This window comes from Hyperolius riggenbachi, chromosome 4, assembly GCF_040937935.1.
Source record: "Hyperolius riggenbachi isolate aHypRig1 chromosome 4, aHypRig1.pri, whole genome shotgun sequence".
Classification (NCBI taxonomy): domain Eukaryota; kingdom Metazoa; phylum Chordata; class Amphibia; order Anura; family Hyperoliidae; genus Hyperolius; species Hyperolius riggenbachi.
The window spans coordinates 213,788,826-213,805,322 of NC_090649.1; the positions used below are offsets into that span (position 1 = coordinate 213,788,826).

A 16,497-nucleotide genomic window follows, 5' to 3' on the forward strand; every position below is an offset into this window, starting at 1 on the left:
GATGAAGTTCTTGCTCACTTGTGTCTTTGTTCTGTCTCAGTCTTTGAGTGTAGGTATGGATTATAGGGGCCCTGCAAGGTTAGAGGCAACCTGTGGGGCAATGGGAAAGCTGAAGAACATTATAGGAGGAAGTAAAAATCTGGGACACACTGCAAGGGCTCTACAAAGGTAGGATACACTGTGGGAAAGCACGTGTCACCATAAAAATTTCAACAGTAACTGGTCTGCGTGTATTAAGTGATAAAGATGCTAATCCTGCATTCAAAACTTTCAAAACTGTTTCTGCTGTTATGATTTGGAGTTATCACATACTTAAAGAGCACTGGCCCTTTAGTAGTCAGTGCCAAACAGTTGCATGCTGGGGGTTCTTTTTATCTATAATATATTCCTCCTCTTCTCTTTATTTCCCTGCCAGCTGCTTATCTGAAACCTGATCCCCTGCTCACTTGTGTTTACAAGCGAAGCTAAGGTGACTCAGCGATTGGAGGAGGAAAGAAAAAAAGTAAAGGGCAGAAATGACATCACGAGTTAGCCTAAACTGTGGGCAAAAGACATGGCCCCCACCAGGAACAGAATTCTCTTCATTTACTATATAACATTCACTAAGATCAAATCGTGGACAGTACCTTGCATGTGTTATGTAAGTAGATTAAGTGTTTATCTACTTATATATGTGTTTTTTTCCTCTGGCATAGTATGGCTAATCATACTGCTTTAACCACTTTACCCCCGCAGTGCTAATTATCTCCGTCCCTCTGCACACCGTTTCACCACCAGGGACGGAGAAAGGCGTATCTTTCTGTTTACATGCTGGGAGTGGGCGGGGCAACGCGTGCGCACACTCTAGCCAGCCCGCACAGCAGTTGACTAATTGGACATTAGGAACAAGTGTTCCTAAATCCAATTAGAGTCCCCGATTGATGCATGAAGGCTGCTTCAAACAGAAGCAGTCTTCATAACAAACCGCAGGCACATTGTTATTGTGTCCGTGTGCGCGCGATCACGCATGCACACACCCACCTGCACATCCCCTGCAGTCCAATGATTGGTTTTGGGGACCCCAGTCCCCAATAACCAATCATACCACATGACAAATAAATGAATGGAGACTGCCTCTGCTTGAGGCAGTCTTCATTCATAACAACAGTTGTAAACAAACGCGTGCACACCAGCTCCATAGTCCAATTAGGCATGGTCGGAAAAATTCCGCGGAATTATTAATTCCGTGATTCCGGTCGGAATTAATAATTCCGATTTTGTTAGTCGGAACGGAATTTCTATATATCTCAAACGGAATTCCGCGGAAATTTATAATTCCGACAGAATTTTCCGGAATCACATCAAAAGGTGGAGGAGGAGGAGGGATTTTAAAATTTTCTGACGGAATTCCGTGTATCTCGGAATTCCGCGGAACGGCTCAGGAATTGCCTCGGAATGAAACGGTAGCGGAATTTCGGTAGTGGCGGTATGCGGAATTACCACGGAATCGGAAATTGGCTATTCCGACCATGCCTGAGTCCAATGATTGGTTTTGGTGACCCCAGTCCCCAATAATCAATCATATTGCCTAATAAATAAATGAATGAAGACTGCCTGGGAGGAGTGAAAAATGCTCTGGATTTTAAGGGGAAAACCCCTCAGTTGTGAAGTGGTTAAGGCACTAAAAATTTGGTGTACATTGTGGAGGGCACTGGGAAGCTGGGGCACACTAGAGTAGGTACTGGAAAACTTGGTCACTCTACAGTAGGCACTGAAAAGCTGAGGCATGATACAGGGTGCACTGGAAAGGTGGGGCACACTGCAGGAGGCACTGGGAAGTGGGAACACAATGCAGGTGGAACAGGAGAGCTGGGGCATACTGTAGGAGGCACTAGAAAGCTTAGACAAGCTGCAGGAGGCACTGGGAAGTGGGAGCACCCTGCAGGTGGAACAGGAAAGCTGGGGCACCCTGCAGGAGGCACTGGGAAGTGGGAACACACTGCAGGTGGAACAGGAAAGCTGGGGCACCCTGCAGGAGGCACTGGGAAGTGGGAGCACACTGCAGGTGGAACAGGAAAGCTGGGGCACACTGCAGGAGGATCTGGGAAGTGGGGGTACACTGCAGACAGAACAGAAGAGCTGGTGCACACTGCAGGAGGCACTGGGAAGTGGGGGCATGCTGCAGACAGAACAGGAAGGCTGGTGTACAGTGCAGGAGTCACTGGGAAGTGGGGACACACTGCAGGAGGCTTTGTTTAGTACACTTTTGGGGGGAGATTTTGTTCCTCCACCAACACTTAAATGCATGTGTGTTTAGCAACAATTAGGAGGACATTGGGAGAACTTTGACTGAAATTTCAATGTAGAGGAAACAATTATTTTCCCTCATTCTAAGGGATTATTTACATACCCTAGTAAAATAACTCCAAATGCATTGCGATATAGAATAAGAACCTGATCAGTTCTGCAAGTTAAATTTGTTACAAATGTGTGCTGCCTGCAAAAATGGCATTTTCAAGTCACTGCTGGGCTTGCTGATTACCGTATATCCTGAAAATAATGGATGGTGATGAATCAGATTCATGACAGCTACAGCATACAATATGGGGGGTAGGGAAGGGGCGGTGCTTAGCAGCTCAACCAATAGCTGTGATGTAACTGGGAAGCTTATCCGCACAAATAGTTTCACCCAGTCAATCACTCAGAGGAGGGTAATTGAGAGACCCAGTCACTACTGTAAAAAGGAGCTAGTGCCAGATTCAATGGTGTTTACATTTGATACAATGAATTGAGTTGATGCGATACTTATTCTATATCTAAATGCACTTACTAGACATCTGTAATATATTTCCCGGCCTTCTCAAAATGTAGCAAAGTACCTTCTCAGCTCCATTAATTTTCTGGTCAAAGCTGTCTACAGTTTAGACAGCATCATTTCTCCCCATGGACTGAAGGAAATAGACCATGTTGGCATTTATGCAGCGTTCTCATTATGTGCGTCAGTGCTGAAACATGCTGGTAGATTGATTTATTTCTATTAAAACCAATTTGACCTGTGTTCTTTAGATAAGAATGAGATAAATGTCTCTGTATGTCATATGTTTTTCCTGTTATATAATAAGAAAGGCATTTTTCCCAGTGATAATGCAGAACAGAGACACGCTAGCTAGATCAATGAGGGGCAGTTTCATGTGCAAACTTCCTCTTTTTATGTGCACTCAATAGTTTGATTCATGGGAATGTGTCTGCTAAGGCTTACTATCACGTTACTCAATACATTTCTGCAACATGAATCTGTCACTAAATACAAGAGACTTTAATTGATGATTTTGAGGTGCTGTCCCTTTAAATTTACCACATGCTGTATTTGTAGCTGTTAAAATGTCAAGAAGGAGGCTGAGATTGCTGAGCTCCTTCTAACATAAGCTGGTTTTCAGATATAATGGGGGTCCTTTGGTTGTCGTATAGTCTAAAGTCCTGCCGTAAAGTAAACCCAAAATTAAAATTAACTGATGAGATAAACAATTGGATCTGTCCTCCTACTTAAAATTACTTTTTTTTTTTTTTTAGAATTCTGCAATTTTATTTTCTGTATAAACATTTACAAGGTAGCTTTAAAGGAATACTGTAGGGGAGTCGGGGGAAAATGAGTTGAACTTACCCGGGACTTCTAAGGGTCCCCTGCAGACTTCCTGTGCCCACGCAGCCACTCACCGATGCTCTGGCCCCGCCTCCGGTTCACTTCTGGAATTTCAGACTTTAAAGTCTGAAAACCACTGCACCTGCGTTGCCGTGTCCTCGCTCCCGCTGATGTCACCAGGTGCGTACTGCGCAGGCACAGACCATACTGGGCCTGCGCAGGCGCAGACCATACTGGGCCTGCCCAGTACGCTCCTGGTTACATCAGCGGGAGCGAGGACACATCAACGCAGGCGCAGTGGTTTTCAGACTTTAAAGTCTGAAATTCCAGAAGTGAACAGGAGGCGGGGCCGGAGGATCGGTGAGTGGCTGCGCCGCCACAGGATGTCTGCGGGGGACCATTAGAAGCCCCGGGTAAGTTCAACTCATTTTACCCTGACCCCCCTACAGTATTCCTTTAATGCTCTATTGTCTCTGATCAATTGCAATGTCTTAGGAGTCCCAGAGCCAAAATACATGAACTATTGATCGTTTTATCTATCCCTTGCAGTCATAAGGTCAGTTATCTGCTTAGGAAAGTGTTTTATGGCTGTAATGTGTTATCAGTGAGGTGCGACTGGAGAAAAACTGTCAGTTGCACAGCAACCTTTAAAATACAGTATATGTAAACATATACAATTAAGAAGTACGCTTCTTCCATAAATGAGCCATAAATTAATTTTCTCCTATTTTGCTGTCTCTTACAGTAGGTAGTAGAAATCTGATAGAACCGACAGGTTTTGGACTAGCTCATCTGCTCATGGGGGGTTCACAGGGATTTCTTTATTTTCAAAATGCACTTTGAATGGCAGTTGCTCTGTCCAGTGTACAGTGAGCAGGGAGGCTGGTAGGCATCTTTGTATAAATCTTTTTCAGTGAATATCTTTATAAAGAATAAAGGCCATGCTGAGAATCCCCTATGGAGAGATGGACTAGCCCAAAACCTGTCGGTATTGTCAGATTTCTACTATTTACTGTAAATACCAGCAACATAGGAGAGAAGTAATTTATGGCTCATTTTACTCAGGAAGAAATATACTTATTAATTGTTTGTGTGTTAAATTTTAAGATTTTTGCGACAGTTCCTCTTTAAGAAGCTTTCTATGTTGCTGAAAGTGTTCAGCTTCACGGAAGGACTAGAAAATTAAGTGACCACCTATACCAGCCTTACCCTCCAGCTATAGGAGCCAGTAATTAGCAATGAGAAACCCCATAAGTGTGATTATGCCTCACAACCCGTTTATCAACCTGCTTTAGTACCCTTCAGAGGAAGGGTGACATAGCCTTCTTCTCCTCTTAGAACACCACACCCACTGCTGGTGGGCATAGAAACTCTTCAGGTAAGCTCCATGGCCCAGTGAGGTTCCCAACAATAGAGGTTAGGTTATTTATTTATGGTAGGATTTATAGTGTTGAATTCAAACAAATGAGGGAAGCACTCTTGCTTGGCAATATATCTTATATTGTACACAACAGTACACAAACGTTTTTGAGCTATTCACTCTTCCTCAAGTGTACAACAAATAACAGCATAGAAGTGCAATTTATACAAATCCTTCCCACAACCACACCCGTAGTTAGGGTACATCCCCTAATCGTGACTTAACCTTTAATTATACAAAGTAACCAGTAAGGAAACAACACATTTAGTGTCTACCCCACAAATCTGCATCTGAGAAAATGCAAATATATGCAATCCAATAAATCAATCTTGATATACTCACTTATCACAATATTCACTCTACATAAATTTACTTTTGTATAATCACTTATCACAGTATTCACTCTGCATAAATTTGCTTGCAATCAAACCTCTACATAAATTTACTTGCAGTTATATCTCCACCCGCATACTTTCAAGGAGTTCATTGCCCCTGATTCTGCCATATTCCTTGAAAAGAAGAGAACAAACCACATATTACAGAAAGCATTTAAAACTTAAGTTTCCCATTAATTCTTCCAGGATCAACACACTGCAACTTGTGAATCCATCTTGCTTCCCTCTTTAGCAATTAAGGGTTAAGTCACGATTAGGGCGTGAACCCTAACTATGGGTGTGGTTGTGGGAACGATATTGTATAAATTGAACTTCTATATTGTTATTTGTTGTACAATTGAGGTAGAGCGAGTAGCTTGAAAACGTTTGTGTACTGTTGTGTACAATATAAAATTAACATGCATGCAAAATTGCATTACACGATAAGTTAACATGGGCTATTGGTTCCAGGGGCTGGTTTAACACAATGTACATAAAAATGAGTGTAGCAGTGCATTGTGAAAAAATTCTTAGCTAAAATGCATCATTGCATACATTCCTTCACCCTTGCAGCACATTGGTTAAGCATTGTGTTAACGGCCAGTGCAATGTGCTTACTGTGAAAGCATAATGTATTTTTGCATTTCATTAGAACTGACAGCATTGCATAGAGTTTTTCCAAGCCCTAAGCCATGAATGAAAGGCAAACGGTTTTCTCTATAATACAAGACACATTGATTTAGGAATACACAATATTTTTATCTGAATGCATAATGAGGCTTTACACTAACTCAAAACTTTGCTAATGGGTGTGCAAATACTTTTGAATTGGGAGAAAAAGTAAAGACAGCAAATTCCTTAAATACCGAGCTAAAGCTGGCATTAATGCCACCAAGGAAGATTGCACAATCAGTCCTATTGTGCCTACCTGCTAACCTACTAGAACAGTGGTTCTCACACTTTTTTGGGTGAGGGCACCCTTGATTGCTTTGAAATTTTTTCAAGGCACCCCTTGGCAACAACAACTACCAAAATGCTGTTATAACCCTTGTTAGGCAGCACCCACTCCAGATTGTAAGTAACCCCCATTAGCAGGACAAACATTTCCTTACCTATCCTCTGATGTTCAACTTAAACACAAAGGTTAACTGGCAGTTTATGCAGCCACATTGTATATCAATATGTGGTTGCATTACCTGATGGCAATGCAGAGAGGATGGGGATAAATGCCAAGGCACCCCTGGGAGGTGCTTGAGGCGCACCAGGGTACTGCGGTACCCAGTTTGAGAACCCCTGTACTAGAAAATAATGCATTCATAGTCTCTACTGTTACTTTAGGAAAGTAAGACTTTATTTTTCTTTTTGTTACAGAGCCTGGGAAAGACTTGGAGGTCCAAGGAAAGCTCTTTGAAGACTTCAAGGGCATCAGAAAAGTTCATCCAAGTACTGAGGACTGAAACATACATGGCAAAGAACTTGACCTCAGAAAATGATCATGCTGACAAGTACAACTGAAAGCTGCTTAACTTCTGAAGAGAATTATATCCATCCAGGCAGTGTCACCTTAAAGATAATCAAATGCCATTCATACGCTGGGCACTTCTACAGCTGAAACGGGGCATGTGGCACGCAAGTCATTGAATATAATAAAGACACAGAGCTAATGTTCCTACTTACAGATTCAGAACACTACTGCAGCTCAAGACGGATTCAAAATTAACCTAGATCAGAGCTGACTTATATTTTACACTGAAGCACGTATGCTAAGGTGAAAAGTACATTGGAAACGATTGCAGTTCTATTTCTACTATATTTCTTTTGTATGTGAAATCTATTCCAGAGGAGTTGTGATCACAGTGTGCAGTCTTAGCATTGCTAATTGGAATAGGAGAGCAATGAAAAGAAAACAATCCTTTCTGAACAAACATTAGAGGGCTGAAAATCTAGCGAAGTTCAAGAGTTCAGTGTTATGTGTAACTGCTGCAGTCCTGACACACCCCTCAGCTCTCAGCAGCCGGATCAGCAGTTTGAGAAAGGTGCAGCTCCAAAACAAACCCTCTCTGGTTTCATGCCAGTGAGGCAAGGTTAAAGCAATAGAATCCACAAGGAAATACTGCTGATTATATGATTTCAGCCTCAAGAAGCCACAGGACATGGAGAACCCCATGTCTATTGCACCTTATCTTGGAGACTTGAATGTAAATGATGTGAAAACTGGGACTTCTCCAAAGATGACATGTGAGTATGTTGTCTCTAGTGATGGGGTGGAGGCCAGTGGCAGCTCACTGCACCATGAAACTAATGGTGGATACAGTCATCAGTCTGATCCTTCTCCAAAAAACATACTTAATCCAGAGAGTCCCAGACAATTATCTTACAATGATGCAGAGGACGTATCTGTTTCTGAACCAATCAGTGAAGGGAGCATGGTTCTGAGTGGGAGCCAGTGGGACATGAACAATGAGTTTGAAGATGATGAAAGGAGCATATCAGAATCTGTCTCCATCAGCGATAATCTCCAGGGGCAAGGAGTGCGATGGGAAAACAACAAGAGGGGAGGTTGTACTAACCACGATGATGCTAGTTATAACCAGGAAAAGAATTTGCCAGCAGGATCCACTGAGACCTTAGGAGAGCCAGACCTGGTGATTGAAGTGACTGGAGGGCAACGGATCCGAGCTCACAAATCTGTTTTAGCTGACAAAAGTGATTATTTTAGAGCCCGATCCTCGAGAGACATTCTTAAGATCAAGGGTGTAAGTTACCAGACTTTACAGCTGCTTGTGGATTATATCTACACAATGAAGCTTGAGGTCAGGCAAGATAATGTAGTAGAAGTAATAAGCGGGGCAAAGTTCCTCCAGATCCCTTGTGCTGTGCAGTGTGCCATGGATAGCATGAGATCCCAGATATCACTTAAGAACTGCTATCAGGTACTCTACATTGCCAAAAAACAGAGGTTAAATGAGCTAAAGGAGGCAGCTTACAAGTTTATGAGTGACAATTTCCTACAGGTTCTGAGAGACCCCGCAGTCTATGGCCGACTCACAGGCGCAGAGAGAGACCTGATTTTGCAACGCAGAATGGATGGAAAGCGATATTTAGTTGTGGCAGAAATTAATGATGCCTTTGAACGCCTGAGCAGTAGTAGCAGACCCCAAAGCCGAGAGAGCAGCAGACCCCAGAGTCCCTCATCAATTGTGTCAATTGAAGATGATGCAACTACGTATCAGGTACACTGCTTCAATGAAAATACTGGGGGCTGGAGGTCTTTGACTAAGTTACCAGAGGAGGTAAATACCAAAGGTTGTGGGGTATGTGTTCTCTATAACTACCTATTTATTGCTGGTGGTATTAAAGGAAGTGGTGAAAAGGCAAAACTTTCTGACCAAGTCTTCTGCTATAACCCATTAACTGATTCCTGGGAAAAGATCCGCCCACTCACACAACCTCGTTCCCAGCTGAAACTTTTGGCTCTTGATGGCTATCTTTATGCTATTGGGGGTGAGTGCCTCTTTACAGTGGAGAAGTATGATCCTCGTCTGGACCGTTGGAGCTCGGTGGCACCATTGCCTAAGGGTGCATTTGCTGTAGCCCATGAAGCTACAACTTGTAATGGTGAGATTTATGTATCTGGTGGGACTCTTTTTTACCGCTTACTGAAGTATGATCCAAAACGTAATGAATGGCAGGAGTGCCCTTACAACAACAGCCGTCGACGCTCTGCTGGTATGGTGTCCAATAAAGGGTGTATATATCGTTTTGATGTCAGCCGGGAGCATGGTCTTAGTGTGTTTACCTACAACTCTATGGCAAGGCACTGGAGTGAAGGGGTCAACCTACGTCTTGGTCCTGGACCACCACCTTCTACTTTACCATTACGATGCACAGTGATGGGAAGTAATATGTTTTGTGTAAATCGAGCTATCACCTTTAAACTACCACTGCCTCCAGAGGGGAGTGGAGGAGAGATGCAGAGTTGTGAGCTTGATCTCTTACACTCCCCAGAGGAAGCGAAGGGAGTTTTGTATCCATTTGTTCTGTACTTGTCTGATAGCAAGGCAGTCCATTAGTGGTCTCCATTAGCATGTTGTAAATGTTCATTTATGAAAGGGAAACTATAGTGCATTCTTAGTGAGCACACATTTTGCCTAAAGGAACTCTGTTGCTGTCTTGAACCTTTGTAAATGTATATGGAGGCTGCCATATTTATATAAATTAATTGGTTTTGATTGTAAGTGAGGAGTCTACCACCACCCCACCTTTATATAAATCATTGTTGTATTACGTAACATGATTTATCAAAAATATGACAATCTAGTCACTATGAATGCAACCCCTTCCTTTTGATTAATCATATTATGTAATTAATTTATTTAAAGCATACTGGTATACATGAGCACTGCCAAATGTACCAATACGCTTCAAAGTGTGATCAACACTCCCTCTACTGAATCATAGTAAATACAATAGCCATTATATTTCATAAGTCTGCAAATTAACTGCGGGGAAATAGCAATTTGCTACATACTGCAGTGGCATCAATCCAATTTTGGCCTTTCAAAACCCTTTCTCAAGCACAGCATTAAAAGGCCTACTGTAGGGGCAAAGGGGAAAAATAGTTGAACTTACCTGGGGCTTCTAATGGTCCCCAGCAGATGTCCTGTGCCCACGCAGCCGCTCACCGCCGCCAGTTCACTTTTGAAATTTGCCACTACACCTGCGCAACCTCCTCCTCCTCTCTCTCGCTGACATCACCTTGAGCATACTGCGCAGGCGCAGTACGCTCCCGGGGATGTCAGCGGGAGCGAACACAAGGCTACACAGGCACAGTAAGGCGCAGTGGCTCGGGAAAGTGAACAGGTGAAATAGACCATATCATCAGTGAGTGGCTGCACGGACGCATAATAATAAGCGTTATTAGCCGCGTTGGACTGTTTGCACATGCTCAGCAATGTTTTTTTTTTTTTTTAAATGTGACGCATGCACCGTTTTCGTTCCATCAGTATGCAACGAAAACGGCGCACCAAGAGACACATAACGCAGTTTAAAATAACGTCCAACTTCAAAACCAACATGCGTTGCGTTAGGGGCACGTTGTGCGACTTTAACGTCGTATCAAACGCAATGTCCCACTGTGAAAAAGGCCTAATCCTTTAAGCAGGCAAAAATATGCAGGGACCCAGGTCAGTAAGTGAAGGCAGTATATGCTATGGAGTAGCAGGTACTACTAAAGTATGTGGGCATGCATTACAAGCATAAGCAGTGTCCTTATCTTATCTGAAATGGGAAGTTTCTGTTATTTGCATTTTGAAATAAGCTTGTTACTGTAGCTAAAAAGAAAAAAAACTTACCACAAACCTGTTGGGACTGCACAGTTCAGCAAGTGGCACATAGATCAGGTAAAAAAAAAAAATTAGAGGACATATAGGGATTTAGGAGAAAAAAGGGGTTTACATATATATTTGGAGCACTAACTATTTTTAGGCATTTTTTTTAAATTTTTGGTTGTCACAACCCCCTTTAAAACCGCTACAGCATGTTGAGCCATGGTGCAAACCATTTGTGGGGGTGCTATTTGGCCTGTGCTTACAATGCACACATGCAATTATCTCAGAGCAGTGGTCAGTAAAAGACTCCTATCTTCCGATCAAAGTCCCTGTCTTTACAGGGCAAGAAAGTAATGGGGTACCTTTAAGATCCTAATGGTTATTGAAATGCAATTTTCCAAGTTATACTTAAATGACAACTGTAGTGAAATGTATATGGAGGCTGCCATATTTATTTCCTTTTAAGCAATACATGTTGCCTGGCAAGCCCTGCCGGTCCATTTAGCTGCAGTAGTGTCCAAATCACACCAGAAACAAGCATGCAACTCATCTTTTCAGATTTGACAAAAATGTCAGAAACACCTGATCTGCTGCATGCTTGTTCACGGTCTTTGGCTAAAAGTATTAGAGGCAGAGCATCAGCAGGATAGCCAGGTAATTGGTATTGCTTAAAAGATAATAAAAATGGCAGCCTCCATATACCTCTCACTACAGTTGTCCTTTAAAAACAGGGTTTCTAATAAATGAACACACCGTGATTATTAGGGTTATATGAATCAGTGCACTTTTAATTGTATATTTCAAAATAAAGCATTAAGAATAGTAAAGTTTCCCTTTAAGATGACAAATATATGTATGCCAAGCTCATATTACCACATATCAAGCATGTCACTGTACAGTTAATAGAAATACCCATGTATACATCTGTAACAAGCATTCCTTTCTTCTGAAACATCTTGTAAGTCCAAACCAGCACATAAACCCTTATCTGAAGATTGTATGCAGCAGGTTGGTTCTGTGTCTGAAATGAGCTGTTATGGAGGTCTCCATTTGCAGTAAATAATGTGAATGAATCAAATAAGATAAAACCTGCTAAATCCTGTAATGTGGATTAAATAGACTGGAGTGACTCTAACCTCATCTCACAATGATCCTTACTAATAGCATACATAAAATGCATGCATAAGTGATTAATCCTTGACTGACATTCTATATATGAACAAGTTTACACCTGACATATTTTCATTGCTGAGTGTTGGCTGTTATAAAAAATATACTGCCTTGCTGAACTGACCAAATTCTCATGCTGCTTCTATTCACAAACTTGTTGATGATAATGCATGGTGTTAGGTGATATTTTAGCTCTAGCTAACCAGATGCAGATTAGGGGCGGGCACACAGTGAAACTTGGCTTTAGCCATAGATGTACTGCTTAGCTATTGAGATGAGTAGCCAGATCAATCCAGCACAAGTGAGTACTTAATGTGAGTTAGTTAGTCCATACAGGTGAACAGGACCTTCCATCTACAATTACCAACATGCTTAATAATGCTAGCCAGGTGGATGAAGCAGCAGGATCTTGGCTGCCAATAAGTTTACACGTCTACATGGTGAATGATAGATTTTCTCTATGGAGCCCGTTCTCCTGGTTCCTTGTGTACTAGGAACAAGACTCTTATACACCTCTTGCAGGTGACTTATCCACTAAAATATATATTTTTCATTTAAATAGATATATTATATTGGATGGACCTGTTTAGTCAGTGTTCTAATAAAAAATACCAAAAAGACAACAGCTTACGGACATGAAACCAGCATGGTTGGTTAGTGCCACATTTGTGTCCATTTCTACTGCAAAAATCATCATTCTATCTTTAATAGCTATTGAGGTCATTAAGTTTTTATAAAGGTTCAAAGTACACCCAGCTCTGTTGTAGCGGGGCTGGATAAACCGTTAAAAACTTTAATATTTCAAAAAGACAGAAAGATGATCTCTGCAGCACAAATGTGGCACTAACCAACCATACCAGTTTCATGTCCATAAGCTGTTGTATGTAACATCATTGTCTGGAAAAAATGAATTGCTGTCATCTTCAAAATGAAAGCACTAACCCAGTGGTTCCCAACCTGGGGGCGATCACCCCCAGGTGGGCGATTTGGGTTCTAAGCGGGGCGGTAAATTTGTGGGGGGCGACAGGGGGGCGATCAGTATGAAAAGGCAGAAAAAATAAAGTGTCGCAGTCTCACTCGTTTTTAAGAAAATTATGGGCAAAAAATATGATCTGTATAAAATATGCAAGTGTGCATGATAGAGTTGCGTAATTCCTCAGGGCTCGTTGGTCACGCGCCGGTGTAATGTCAGATATCGCAGCCCGGAAGCAGCCTTCCTCACTGAGTATCGCGCATGCTCAGTGGGAAGTTAGATATTATTTACCTGAAATATCTCCGCTTCCGCACCACGTACAATCCCGAAATTTTCAGGGGAGGGAGGGGACCCCCAGATCTAGCTCTGTGTCGAATTGCAGCCCCCGAGCCCCGCTAGTTCCCGAGATAGGTTTGCTGCAATCAGTCTCGGGAACCAGCGGGGCTCGGGGCCTGCAATTCGGCACAGAGTTAGATCTGGGGGTCCCCTCCCTCCCCTGAAAATTTCGGGAGTGTACGTGGTGCGGAAGCGGAGATATTTAGGACGTTTTACGTGGCTGCACAATTTAATGGGACGCAGGCTCCTACTGCGCATGCGGGGCTGCACAACGTGCGGGGCTGCAATAGCTCACATTACACCAGTAAAGGAATTGGCGCAAAGTAGTTGAGTCACCGGCTATTTTTAGCTGGCAAGGTCACAGCGCTACCCCCTCTACTGGCACCACCACCTGGCGTAAGGGTATACCGTACTAAGAGAAGGGGGGCGACAGGGGTGAGTCGTCTTCCCCTAAGGGGCGATACCTCATAAAAGGTTGGGAACCACTGCACTAACCTGATTGTAAGGAGGTCGGCTTTATAGAGTTGAGCCAAAAACGCATGTGGAGGTTCAACTTAAAGGGACACTTAAGTCAAACAAAAAAAATGAGTTTTACTCACCTGGGGCTTCCAATAGCCCCCTGCAGCTGTCCGGTACCCTCGCCGTCTCCCTCCGATCCTCCTGGCCCCACCGGCAGCCACTTCCTGTTTCGGTGACAGGAGCTGACAGGCTGGGGACGCAAGTGATTCTTCGCGTTCCTGGCCACAATAGCGCCATCTATGCTACTTATAGCATATATCATATACCATATAGCAGCATAGAGGGTGCTAATGTGTCTGGGAATGCGAAGAATCACATTTACAGATATAAACTAACCTATCCTATTCCACTCAGGAGTGCTGTGAAGCAGCTTTCACCTGGGAGAAGTGCGTTGGGAGGCCAGCTTATATCACTTCCATCATGGAGAATAATGGTTGTTACATAACATAGCCCACATCTCTGTGCAGTGCTTTATTCTAATAACCTGGCTGAAATATATAGTGGAAAGCTCTAATGTACCGGTAATCGCTGTGGACCTGATTTAGGTTTTCCACAGATTTAAAGCACTGAAGAACACAAACGATCCTGCAGAACTGGCCTAGATTTATTACAAAATGGGCTGCTATTTGCTGGTAAAAGTTTTCATAACTGGAAATGTGAGTTTCTGAAAAGTTATTGAACTATATTGAACTATATTGAACTAGTGTTTGAGCGATTGGCGCTCCAAGCATTGCTGTCACAGCATGAACCTTTTTTTCTCACTAACTCCAGGACAATCTAGATCTACCTTAAAAACAAGTTCTTCCTTGCTTCAGACACATGCAGACAATTGACCAATCACTTTTACACTTTGCTAGCTAACAGCATAAGGGTTTTAATGAGTACAGGGCAAGTTATTGGTATGATTTCTGCTTTTTGAAGTGTACCCGAGGCAACATATCACATGATGAGATAAACAGGTGAATGTAGTGCAAAAAAGATTAATATCCAGGCTGCTTATCTTTTTTTTTTTTATCTTGCTGCCTGAAACTTAATTTTCAGGCATGCAAGCGACAGCTTGTCTTGTCTGTATCTTGTGTGGAATATAGTAAAGCTCACTGATAAAAAAAAAAAATACAGCCATACAAGTTTTCCTGGCAGAATACAACTTCTGAGGGGAGGGTAGAGATAGCAAAGGGTCAGTAGTTCATGTATATTAACTCTGGGACACTGAATAGGCTTCCGCAGAGCAGAGAAAATAAAACATTCAATCTACTTTGTAAATGTTCAAATATAAAATAAAACCATTGAAGATCTTTAAAAAAATGTGATTTTTAGGAGAAACTGGATATCTCATCAGTTTATTTTCACCTCGGGTTCACTTTAATGATCAACTTGCATATTTCCTATTCAGTCACGTTTGTGTCTGAATAACCTTTTCTGTGTTCTGGAAGATATTGCTGCTCAGTAGCACTGCACATAGTCATGAAGGGGTGCAGGCATTCGATCTTGTTTGTAGATGCTGGAAGAACTGAAATGGAAAAGCCCCCACTGTGGAAACAGTTTTACTGGAAAATCAATCAGACATTCCATTACAAAGCAATTTGCTCTTGTTTACTTAATGGGGCTGGAAAAATACATCAATTTAGACTTATGAATATTTCCTAATTTCACTTCTGGATTTACTTTATGAAGGTTATCAGGTAAAAAACAATTTATATTGCATTATCCACACTGGAACATTAGGAACATTTGTTTTATACTTGCATGCTGTAATATTCTGATTTGTGTCCTAAGAAATCAGGGTGGACAGAGCACTGAAAATAGCTGCATGCGGTTACATTATGTTGGATCATTCCCATTAAGCAATCCAGCAATATACATTATCTGGAGGTAACATTACACTGACGACTGCAAGAAAAATGAAATATTAATGATGCCTTTATCAGTTACTATTTCATACATGAATGAGTGACCATTTCACTTGCATGTGAATAAGGGAATTGGCCAATGGGGTAAGTGCATTAACCTATAGCAGCCAAACAGAATTTGATGTTTAACTAATTTGACTATCGTAAACCCAAAATGGACCAGTTGATATTACTTATTACGGTTTCTACATGGACACTGCTCTCTTTTCTGTGTTATGCCTGAAGATGTTGGAATCTTCACTAGCGTATGTTGCAGCTACAGATAATTCTTAACATTAGCAGGGTTATTTGGTCAGGTACTGCACAAAGCAGTCATGATGCGCAAAGTGTAGTAACTTCTAAAACCAATCTGGCATCAGCTAAGTTAATGGTAGATGTGATAGGTGGTGGAGATTCGAAAGCTCACTATAAATGGGTCCATTTGTTTAGCATCTCCAAAAGCATAATCCCACCTGGAGGTATTTTTTTTGACAATTCACTGGGGAAGGGGGCAGGGTGTGAGCTGGAGGGGCAGAGAATCTGTAGCAATAGGAGATTGGGAGCTGAAAATCCCCATATCATGAAACATCAACGGATTAATTCTGATTAAGAAGTAATTCATTATGTTCGAGATGAGGCCACTATCACCCTATGTATGGTTATCTTTAGATACCCGACTTTCAGGTAATATTACAATTCTTGCTGCACAATTGTGTATTGTCACACTAGGCAACGTAGAGGGAGAGGGGGGTTCTCCCCTCCCTTTGCAGGACCCTGACAGGGGGGTTCTTCCAGCATAGCATGGCATAAATGTGGCCAGTGGGCACAAATACTCTAGCAAATAACGGTAATCAAAGTTCAACTCCA

General features: G+C 42.2%; 1 protein-coding gene across 2 annotated transcripts in view; it reads left to right on the plus strand.

The window, feature by feature from the left end:
- The window catches only part of KBTBD11 (kelch repeat and BTB domain containing 11), a 37,317-nt gene extending 24,110 nt beyond the window's left edge, over positions 1–13,207 (plus strand). For both annotated transcript variants that reach the window (XM_068281342.1, XM_068281343.1), the window contains exon 2: positions 6,785–13,207. In XM_068281342.1, coding sequence (XP_068137443.1) covers positions 7,567–9,486 — 1,920 coding nt within the window. In that variant the 5' untranslated portion in view covers positions 6,785–7,566 and the 3' untranslated portion in view covers positions 9,487–13,207. The remainder of the gene's footprint in view (positions 1–6,784) is intronic.
- The last annotated feature ends 3,290 nt before the right edge of the window (positions 13,208–16,497 follow it).